Source organism: Coffea arabica, chromosome 4c (assembly GCF_036785885.1).
Source record: "Coffea arabica cultivar ET-39 chromosome 4c, Coffea Arabica ET-39 HiFi, whole genome shotgun sequence".
Lineage (NCBI taxonomy): Eukaryota > Viridiplantae > Streptophyta > Magnoliopsida > Gentianales > Rubiaceae > Coffea > Coffea arabica.
Window position 1 is genome coordinate 16,695,495 of NC_092316.1, and position 10,611 is coordinate 16,706,105.

Consider the following 10,611-nt stretch of genomic DNA (forward strand, 5'->3'; position numbering starts at 1 on the left):
ATCTATCATCTACGCTTGTGTTAATGATTCTTGCCATTTATTCATTGTTTTTATCTCTTTTTTTGTTATAAATAGAAGGTTTTAAATCTAAAATCTCTTATTTACGATTCCTTCCATCTTATCATCCAACACATCTCTCTCCCATGCATTAGTTTTACCTGTTTGTCTTTAATTCGACGCCAATGCGACATTGAAAAATTAGACAACGAGCTCAAGTTGAATGAAGTAGATGAATTGGGCCTCCGCTATAAAATATCATAAAAAATAAAGGACTGTAACCATATTACTATCCTAAAAATATTTAACCCCAGCTTGAGCTTCAACCCTGTGGACCCTTGGGCTAGAAAGGCACTAAGGTGAAGAAAATTATAGTCCACAGTTGTTTATAAATTCACACCCCTACCCAAAAAATAAAAATAAAAATAAAAAAATCTCACTAAGAACATTACTTGAACAATATTTATCATAAACTTCAAGGTACTTTTATTTCCTTCAGAAATTTTTTATAATATAAAACACTGTGAAATACACATACATGTATATATTTATACACACATACAAGGTACAGACATGTAAACACAACATTAGCTAATAAAACATGTCTAGAAAACTTTCCTTGATTCCAGCTGATTTATCTGAAACCAGATGATGTTATATGATATCTGATTAATCAAAGCTTAGTTCCCTTCCCTTTGATCAACACTTCAACAAAATTGTTGATAGCAATATCTGAGCTCCCACCATTACAAACTGCCCTTTTAGCTTGCTCTCTCATCTTAGAGGCATTAATCCTAATTTCATCACTTTTTTCTCCAACCATTACCTCCCTTACACACCTCTCAATTTCTTCTCTTGTAACAATCATTTTCTCATCCCTTCTAGCCCTCACTCCTACCCTCCAAACACTTTCAATAAATTTGGCATTTGTTGGCTGATCACTCCATTGTGGCAATGCCACCATAGGCACCCCAAGACTTACTGCTTCAAGTGTTGAGTTCCAACCACAATGTGTCATGAAGCACCCTACAGATTTTTGAGCCAATACCTCTAGCTGATTACACCACTTTACAATTTTTCCAAATCCCATTTCATCATTTGATTGCAGAAATTCAGTAAGCAACTTTTCTTGCTCAGAGTCTTTGATTACCCAAAGAAAGTGATGGTTGCTGCCTTTTAAGCCACAGGCAATTTCTTCAATTTGCTTGATTTCAACATCTGCCATGCTCCCAAATGACACGAAAACCACTGATTTTGGTGCCTTTTCGTCTAACCATTTCAAATAGTGGTCACTTGGCTTCCACAGACTGCCTCCATAATCTGAGTCTCCTGCTATTGGCCCCTCTACATATGCGGATGGTACCATTGGTCCAACCATTTGTACTGGCCAAAGTCCTGTCAGGGCCTTAGCCAACTTTTGGAGCATCAAAACAAAATATAATATATGTCAATAACCAACAATGATAGCAATATTTGGTCAATTATTATATCTTGGTTAGTTGAAGTGCGATAAGCAATTGTTCATAGTGAGCATGGCAGCTTTTATTCAATCCTTCCCATTGAAGAAATTCCATGTTTCTTTACAATAAATAAGCAAATAAAAATGGGATGCCATATTTCTCCATGAGGAGCAATTTCATCTTTCCACAATATTTTGATGTCTTGAAATTTAATAAGCCTAAGGAGGGCAGATTCCGAAGCTAAAATCTACCTTTTAAAATTGTTCATGATCTTCGTTGACTAGGAGTTTCAAGGTAAAAAGCTTTTCTTTGAATTTTTTTTTTTCGTGAAGGTGAAAAGCTTAATCAAAAAAAGTTTGGCTGTTTCATTCTCATGCCTATTGTTCATATAAATATATTAAAAAAACTCCCATCAACTTTTCCAGGATCAAGAAAAAAGCATTCACCATAAAGCTGGGGTTGTGATGCTTGGTGACATTATTTTTGACCAAGTTATGTAACTAATAGGATTTTATGCTCCATTGCATTTGTTACCATTAAATTTTTGGCATCAATAATGGCACAAGGATCAAAATTAAGGAAATCCCTTCACTAAATCCAATCCGAATTTGATTTTTCCAACAAAAGAACACACACCAATTGAAAGTTTACCAAAATTTCCCTTTTGCTATCTCAAAATGATTGGTTTATTAAATAGCTTATTGCTACTTTTCTCTGATAAAAAAAACAATATAAACTTATTGCTACTTGTCATGACTGACCTATCATTTTCCATGAATAACCTTTTTCTCACATAAAAGTAATGCAGAACACAGCACTGTAAATATGTTGATGTAAAACATAAATTCATTTTAGACAAAAAGAAAAAAAAAATCATTTTAGACAGGTACCTCATATTCCAGATCCTCAAAAGAATTAGCAAAAACCCAGTCATTTTCATCCAGCCTTGCGAATACCCTCATGATTGATTCCAAGTATGCAGAATTATGCGAAGGGAAAGCAAGAAAACTAGGCAACTCATCAAACCCAAGTGGAGGAAGTCCAGGGATGGCTAGAGGAACTTTATCTTTCTCAACAGGAAAAGGGAGGAATCCTCTGTGGATTTGCCAATACAAAGAACAAACAGAGGCAGAATTTGTCAACAACACAACAGAAAAAATGTCTAACTTTTTTGCCACGTCGACGGCCCAAGGAAGCAATGAATCATAGACCAGGCAATTGACAGGTGAATCACTAGACTGATTGAGCTTCAAGATGAGCTCAGTTAGAGTCCTTGAACCCACTGTTTTGAATGATTCAAGGTAGTCTGCAACATTGGGAGCATCCCTGAATCCTCCATTGTCAAAGCCATCAGAGATTGGCATGACTTGTACACCTTTTGCAGCGATGAATTTAGCTGTGTAGGGGGTAGTGGCAAAGGTGGCTTTCAGTCCTTTGGAAGCTAAGCATTTGGCAAATTGGAGAAGAGGGTTAATGTGGCCTTGGGCAGGATATGTGAGCACAACAACATGACCCCCTGAATTCTCCATCTGCTTTGTAATTCTGTGTTAGCTAGTACAGAAGGGAGAAGAGGATAAAGGTCGGGTTGAGAGAATTGGAAAAATGTCCAACTCTCTTAGGAAAGAAAACGGACAAAGATGAAGCAAAAGTTTTGTTAAGAAGGTATATATCTTGAATTTCTTCCCAAAGTGGAAAGGAAAATCCAACCACGTGGCAATAAAGCCAAGTGGCAAATTGAGAAAGGTTACGAGGAATCAACCCTTTTTTTTTGGTCAAAGGAATCAACCATTAGGGTCATAACAATTGGATGTTGCTGCAGTATGTTTAGTAATCAAAGAAGAGGTGTGGAAAGTAAAGCATATGGCAAAGAAGCAGGCACGTGGAAAGGTAAAGAATATGTCAAAGAAACTGACATGTACGGATCAATAAGGGTTATTTTTACAAAAGTAAGTGGTGACCTATAACCGGGATTTGGAAATGTTGCGTACTGCAGAAGCTAAAAGTGTGTTGGGATGTCACGGAATTAACATAAATATAAAGGGCCTAAGAATAAAACATTTGTGAAGAAGTGTAAGCAGTACTAATTACTAAACAAAGCCATCCGGGCCACCGATTATGGGCATTACATCAACAAAATACTATCTATTTATTGCCATTTTACTCTGAATCATTATATTTATGTAAAATACATAAATATTTTGGATAGCACGGATATTCACACTAGCTATCCTTGTACTAAGTTTTATGAGCATTTTACTCTGAATCATTACATTTTGGATACTACTTTGATTAGAATTTAGTTTAAAGACATTCACGGGAGTTTGGACGCATCCAAAGAGCACCGATCGATGTATGTTCAAGCGTAAATTGAAATAAATATGCAACTTAAATTTTTTAAAAATAAATTACTACTGCATATCAGAAATTTACTTTTTGGAGAGTAGGTTTAGTTCATACTATTTTTCATAGTATTTTAAAATATATAAGTACAACAAATTTTAAATTATACCTATAATAATGTATTATACGAATATATTATGAGTACTTACTAACTAAGGTACTAAGTTTTAATCATTGATAAAACATCTTATCGTTATTTCAAATAAACTTCCTAATATTAGTTTGAAATAAGTTTTAAAATAAAATAGTACATGCGTCCCATAAATCAATAAATCTTGATTATTAATCAAATTTGCTATGTTATCAGTAATAATTACTATTTATGTATAAAAACTTACTATTACTTGAATTAAACTTACTAAGGTATATTATGAGTGCTTACTAACTAAGGTACTAAGTTTTAATCATTAATAAAAACATCTTATCATTATTTCAAATAAGCTTTCTAATACTACTTTGAGATAAGGTTTTAATGTAAAAATTGTACATGCATTCCAAAAAATGGTAAATTTTGATCCTTAATCATTTTTATTGCCATGTTATTAGTAAGAATTACTATTGATGTATAAAAACTTACTGTTATTTGAACTAAACTTACTCTTTTAAAAGTAAGTTTGGGATATCAAGTAGTAATCTATTTATTTAAAAATTAAGTTTAATATTTATTCCAATTTACCTTTTGAGGTATAAAAGTTACTAATCTATTACACTTAACTTACTATTTTAGATAGAAAACTTACTTCCATAATTTTAGGTGTTATTTTATTTAGGCGAATATGTCCAACAATAAATCAAATGATCGCTAAAAGTGTAACAACGTGTTATATCAGATAAAAACTATTGCGCTATCATAACTATCGCTTAGTATCTATATCTAAATGTATTGCTGAGGGGGTTTTGGATAAGGAGCTTTCAAAATTATCAAAAGTCTGAATGCTATTTTAATAGAATTTTACATTTTTTAATTAAAAAATATTTATCTCTTAACTAATCATGTAACCGGCCCTACAAATCCTATAATCATACTTATTTTTTTTCCACATTTCCCTTATGTTTTTTCCACTACCCCATAAAATTCAAACTCCTAAACTTTAACTAACGGATAATAACCACCCCTGTAAAATGATATCTGCAAATTTCAATTCACATCTCACATTTATTACTGACACTTACCATATCACTTAGAGTAATAACTAACCGTTAATTTAAGAAATTCGCAACTACGAAAGTCAAATATCCAAAATTTAGGAGCCTGTTTAAATTACAATTTTCACAATTCAACGTATCTTATTGTCATAATATATTTTACTCTCACAATCATTCACAAATTATAAAGGCATTAAAAATAAATAATTTTTTTAAAAAAAATTAATTCAAAGGTAGTTAATTCACACACACACAGATATATACATACATATATATATTCTCATAATGCATATATATATATATATATAAGATTATCAAATCGAATGCATAATATTGGTAAGTATTTCATTTTAAAATAAAAAAACATGAAATTACATTTATTTCTATCCATATATCTTTCATTTTCTAATGTAAATTATTATTATTATTTTAAGATCCATCTTTTGCAAAAACACAATTCTTGAATGATTTACAGTTTTTGTGATATTTTGAACTATTGTTAGACAAATCTTAAATTTGAATTATGTTGGTATAATTTTTTTAACTTTTTTCAAATTAAAATGGTATAATTTTTTAATTTATTTTAATAATGTAAGTACCGTGCGTAGCACGGATATTCACACTAGTTGTCCTTGTATGATCAAGCCTGAGAGTTTGAGTATGTTTTGGTTGAATGTTATAATTCAAAATTTGGGGTTTGGAGGGAATAGGTTATATCCATTGTAATCAAAACTCAAACAAAAGTGGGGATAAGCCTGGTTGTCACAACGAACCATATAAAGTGGATTATTTATTTATTTATTTGCAGAATGCTACCTTATTTTTTCATGCATCAGAATGGATTGATTACAAGTTGCATTTGCTTGCCTTTTGCTAGAATTTTGGCTAATTAACAAATTATACTAATTGTAGAATAGTAAGTTTGTAATCATTTTCAATTTTTGAAAAATTTGAAAGTTTGGATAACAATAATAACAAATCTTTCTAGTTACATGTAGAATATCACTTGTTTCTATATCACAATTTTTATAACTTAAAACCTATGAATATAATAAGATAAAATTATTATTTTATAATACGATAAAATTTTATTATTTTCTAAGGTTATGTGAAAGGTCAAAATATTTTCACAAAATATTTTAAAATATATAAGTACAAAAGAATATCAAATTATACATATAATCATGCATTATACAAGTATGTTACAAGTACTTACTAACTAATATACTAAATCATTTATAGAATATTTTTATTGTTATTTCAAATAAGCCTCCTAGTATTCATTCGGTATAAGTCATAAAGGATTGAGTAATTTGAGTAAGTTGCTTCTGTGTTAATTTTGACTGTGGTTAACAAACTCAATAATTTAGTCCGTCTAACTTAGGTTAATGGGAAAATGGGTCACAATTGATTGGAATAAAATTGTAATAAACCCATTTTTCAATAAAAAAATAAACTCTTTATGACTTTTCTCTATTATAAGAACAGAGTACCTATTTTTTTTAAATAATTATTTATCAGATAAAATAAAAATAAACCCATTTTTCAATAAAATCCTAATTTTTTATGTCTTTCCTCTATTATAAGAACCGTGTACCCATTTTGCCATAAACAAATTTATTTATCGGATAAAAAAAATTTATTTATCGAAAAAATAAAAATGAACCCGTTTCTCAATAAAACATCAGTTCTTTATGGCTTCCCTCCCTTATACGAAAAGAGTATCCATTTTGCCATAAACAAATTTGTTTATCGAATAAAATAAAAATAAACTCTTTTTTAAATAAAAAATCAGTTCTTTATGAATTTCCTCCATTATAAAAATATGGTACCCATTTTTCTAAAAAAAATATTATTTATCGAATAAAATAAAAATGAACCCGTTTTTCAATAAAACACAAGCTCTTTATAGTTTTCATCTATTATAAGAACAGAGTACCCATTTTTTCATAAATAAATTTATTTATCGGATGAAAAAATAAATATATTTTTCAATAAAACACCAGTTTTTTATGATTTTCCTCCCTTCACTACAACAAAAAAGGGTATTAGTGACAACAACTTTATGAAGAAGTAGAAAGCTTGACGCTCTTAAGAGGCTTATAGCAAGGAAAATGACAATACCTCACAAGAAATTGGAGCCATCATATACTCTGCGAGGGTAAGGACTTTTCTTGCTTAAAATTCTCGCCAAAAGGAGAGCGGGAAAGCTTCCCTCCAAATACTGATTCTAGAGGGCCAAAGTTTCTATGTTATTGGTGAGAAATCATGGGTGCTTTTTTGTGAAAATTTCAAAATTTTGCTCCCTTCCAATTTTTGGTAGAGCCGCGCATTGAAAATTTTTTAACCATTCCCGGCACAGCACTTGTCAAGCCTAGCACCACATGAATTTCAAGCCTTCCACACTTGCAAGGCTACTTCCCCAAATATTGTTCTCAGATCAGAGCGCTCGAAAGTTCAATTGCAACCTCCCCTGCACCTTTCCCCTTCTATCTCTCTTTCCCTCTCTATCAATTTTCAGTTTCCAATAGACATATGGTTCCCTCTTCCTCTCTAGCATCCAGATCTGAATTTATACAATCATGGACACACTTTAAAGACCCTTCCGATGCAATGGCAGACTTCAAGGAAAAGCGATGGTGTAGGTTTTTTAATATGTTATTTTAGAAAATGGGTCCGTGATCCCGATTTTGTTAGGAATTGTTGGGGTATGTAGATTGTTAATTTTGATTGCCAAGCTTTCATTTGAGCGATCAGCTTCTAAAAGGTCAGAGAGGCTGTTGAGTCTTGTATTTGGGGTTCTTGGGTTTTTCTGGGGCCTCGCGATTGTTTTGGAGATGGTTCCCAGTTGGGGTCTTGATTTTGATTTTGAATCGTTGGACGGATTTGGGAAGTTCTTTATTGCTGTTCTAGTGGGCTGCATTGTGGGTCTCTTTTACATCCCAGCTACGAGGAATGCTCGTGCCTTTTGGCTTGGAACTGATCAGATTCGTTCTAATTTGTCCATAATTTCCTGTGGATGGTTTGGAAGAATGCTTCTTTATGGCAATTACTTGTTAGTTGTATTCACTTCCACGCTTTGGGTTGGCCCATTTACTGAACTCCTCGTCTGCGAGAAATCTGATGGAATCAAAGGGCTTCATTCCAATGGTAGGAACAAATATACTGAGGAGTTGATAGATAGATTGGGCATGTTGCGATCAGATTTCTACAAGTTCAGGGTTTGGTGCATGTTCAGTTCTGGTATTTTGCAAATTTTGTCTTTGCGGCCAAATGTGCAGATGTTTTTAAATGAAGCGGTACTGTGTTGGTACCAGAGATTGCATGCCAGTAAGGTCCCTGACTTGGATTATAGCAGGGCAAAAGTTTTCTTGCACAACCATTACATGTTTCTTGTAGTTCTGCAGTTCTTTGCGCCTGCTGCGATTGCACTTCTCCTTCTTGGATTATCCCATATTGATGTTAACTTGCTGGCAGATTTCAAGTTGCCATGTAATCTACTGCCTTGCTCTGCTTTGGTCAAAGAAATGGCCTTGTTTCTGGCTTGGTGGATAACTTTTGTTTGGGCTATATTTACGTCAGTGAGCCTTACTCTTTATAGGCGTGGTTTCCTGTTCGTTTCTTGACAATCCCTGCTCTTCATTGGTGTGCTTTGTGTCTGTTCCTTGAGGACAGAGTTGATAGTTTTCTGGTTTCATATGCAGCCATGTGATTGGTCGACTAAGGAGAGTTTGTAGCAACAATTGTTATATGAAAACCATGGCCCTCTCATTCTGCGTTGACTAGTTACAATTTTCCAATGAGCATTAACATTTCTAACAGGTTTTATTCATAATCTTACTTATATTTAGATTGAGGACAGCTTTGTAGAAACATGTATTGTATTAAAACCATGGCCTTGTCATTCTGCATTGATGAATTGCAATTTTCTGGCAAGCTGTAACATTTTTCACGGGTTTTATTTGCAACATTCTTCATAATGCCAGTTTGTATTTTATTTCACTCCGCTTGGGTAATTCAATGAGGCAAGACATCTTTGACAATGCATAATTTTCTTAAATAATTTAGGATTGAAAATTTGCTTGCTTCTGATATTCTTCTTCATGTTAATGTTCAAGTGATAACTAATTATGGTTGATTTGGGGTTATGATCTCGGCATTGTGAGGGTAAATTTTTTATAGTCCTACTATGGTAATGCTTTAGTAAGCTAGAGGTTCTTGAATCTGATCCTTATCTGACTTACAGTAATATATTTACGTAATGTTTGTTAATGGCAACATGGGCTTAGAAGTAGGTTTTTCAACTGTTTTAGCTTTAAGAAGTTGACTGGTGAGTGGAAGAAACAATTATTCTTAGCTGTGTTGAAGTCATTAAAGGGAAATGTAGAGTGTTGGCCTTTGAATAATGTACCATTACAGGTTAAAGTACCTCTTTTTTTTTTTTTCTCTTCTTCTGGTTATTTTCATCTCTGTTTTGTCAATTGCCTTTTTCTTGCATTTTTTGTCAATTTAACAATCGCAAGAAAAACTCTATTTGACAATATATTGGTATCTCTTCAGGTGAAATCTGGAACTCTATATGACAATGTATTGGTATCTGATGATCTTGAATATGCTAAGAAGTTGGCTGAAGAGACATGGGGCAAGCATAAGGATGTATGTGGAATTTTTTTTCCCCAAGCGATGCACAAAAAATAAAAAGGTTTAAATTACTTTCGTCTGCTTGTTGACATATGAAAATGTTCATGTTGTAGGCTGAAAAAGTTGCTTTTGATGAGGCAGAAAAGAAGAGAGAGGAAGAGGTACTTTTCATTAATTCTCCTCTGTTGCATGATGTCTTGAGTACATTTGAATTCCATTCCTGTATAGTTTGGACTTTGGACTTCCTTTATACTGCATTATTTGAACAGTGATCATTTGATTATGAAGAGACAACTTATATCTCAAACTCCTGTCTGATTTTGTTTCAGGAAGCAAAGGATGACCCAGTCGATTCTGATGTAAGTTCCTGACTAAAATGTTGTTCTCAAAAGAGACTCTTTTTGCTCCAAATTTTACCTGTGATATGTTCTTATTACGTGCACTTTCTTAATGGGAAAAGCTTGTTCTTTTAGGCTGAGGAAGGCGATGATGATGATGCTGCTGATGAAGCAGATAGTGATGATGCAGACGCCAAATCAGAAACAAAGGAAGATGTTACTGCCGCAGCTGAGGAAAATGTTAAAGTAAGGGCTTTGTCTGATCCTTCAGTGCTGAGTTAACCACGATGATTTGTTATCAGAAATTTCAATTGTTTTAACTCTCTTACTTCCACCCTTTTGCAGGACGAGCTGTAGGAAAATACTTGCGAGTGCTGTGGTTGACCCAACATGCTGCTGCGAAGAAGAGCTTTGTTGGCAATTGAGCTCTCGACATTTTTCATTTTTCTTTTGGCTTTTAGCTGTAGAATTGCTGTTTAGGGAAAAAAGATATTGGCTTTTGGCTTTTGGCTTTGAGTATCATTGTGCTTTGTACCGTTGAAAAATGATTGAAAAAAAAAAGTAGCAACTACAGTCTCAAAGCTGCTTTTGGCAACTTTCTTGCAAGAAAATCATTTAGTTGCATTTGA

General features: G+C 33.1%; 3 protein-coding genes across 3 annotated transcripts; 2 read left to right on the plus strand and 1 right to left on the minus strand.

Annotated features, from left to right (window-relative positions):
* Window positions 1–459: 459 nt before the first annotated feature.
* On the minus strand, window positions 460–3,080 carry LOC113738793 (UDP-glycosyltransferase 74B1-like). The gene is made up of 2 exons (XM_027266062.2): window positions 2,348–3,080; window positions 460–1,411 (listed from the first exon to the last, which is right to left on the minus strand). The coding sequence occupies exons 1-2, from the start codon at window positions 2,984–2,986 to the stop codon at window positions 671–673; spliced, it is 1,380 nt and encodes a 459-aa protein (XP_027121863.1). The 5' UTR covers window positions 2,987–3,080; the 3' UTR covers window positions 460–670.
* A 4,536-nt stretch (window positions 3,081–7,616) lies between these two features.
* LOC113739061 (uncharacterized) lies at window positions 7,617–8,629 on the plus strand. Its single transcript, XM_027266307.1, has 2 exons — window positions 7,617–7,644; window positions 7,761–8,629. The coding sequence occupies exons 1-2, from the start codon at window positions 7,617–7,619 to the stop codon at window positions 8,627–8,629; spliced, it is 897 nt and encodes a 298-aa protein (XP_027122108.1).
* LOC113739062 (uncharacterized) lies at window positions 7,881–10,611 on the plus strand. The gene is made up of 6 exons (XM_027266308.2): window positions 7,881–8,825; window positions 9,564–9,659; window positions 9,758–9,805; window positions 9,974–10,003; window positions 10,118–10,228; window positions 10,328–10,611. The coding sequence occupies exons 2-6, from the start codon at window positions 9,583–9,585 to the stop codon at window positions 10,521–10,523; spliced, it is 462 nt and encodes a 153-aa protein (XP_027122109.1). The 5' UTR covers window positions 7,881–8,825; window positions 9,564–9,582; the 3' UTR covers window positions 10,524–10,611.

Excerpts from the sequence above, each read along its gene's own strand:
- LOC113738793 (XM_027266062.2), bottom strand. The coding sequence starts at position 2,986 with ATGGAGAATTCAGGGGGTCATGTTGTTGTGCTCACATATCCTGCCCAA. Across the intron at positions 1,412-2,347 it reads TTGAGGATCTGGAATATGAG|TTGGCTAAGGCCCTGACAGG; the intron begins GTACCTGTCTAA and ends ATGCTCCAAAAG.
- LOC113739061 (XM_027266307.1), top strand. The coding sequence starts at position 7,617 with ATGGCAGACTTCAAGGAAAAGCGATGGT. Across the intron at positions 7,645-7,760 it reads CTTCAAGGAAAAGCGATGGT|CTTCTAAAAGGTCAGAGAGG; the intron begins GTAGGTTTTTTA and ends TTGAGCGATCAG.
- LOC113739062 (XM_027266308.2), top strand. The coding sequence starts at position 9,583 with ATGACAATGTATTGGTATCTGATGATCTTGAATATGCTAAGAAGTTGG. Across the intron at positions 9,806-9,973 it reads AAAAGAAGAGAGAGGAAGAG|GAAGCAAAGGATGACCCAGT; the intron begins GTACTTTTCATT and ends ATTTTGTTTCAG. Across the intron at positions 10,229-10,327 it reads CAGCTGAGGAAAATGTTAAA|GACGAGCTGTAGGAAAATAC; the intron begins GTAAGGGCTTTG and ends ACCCTTTTGCAG.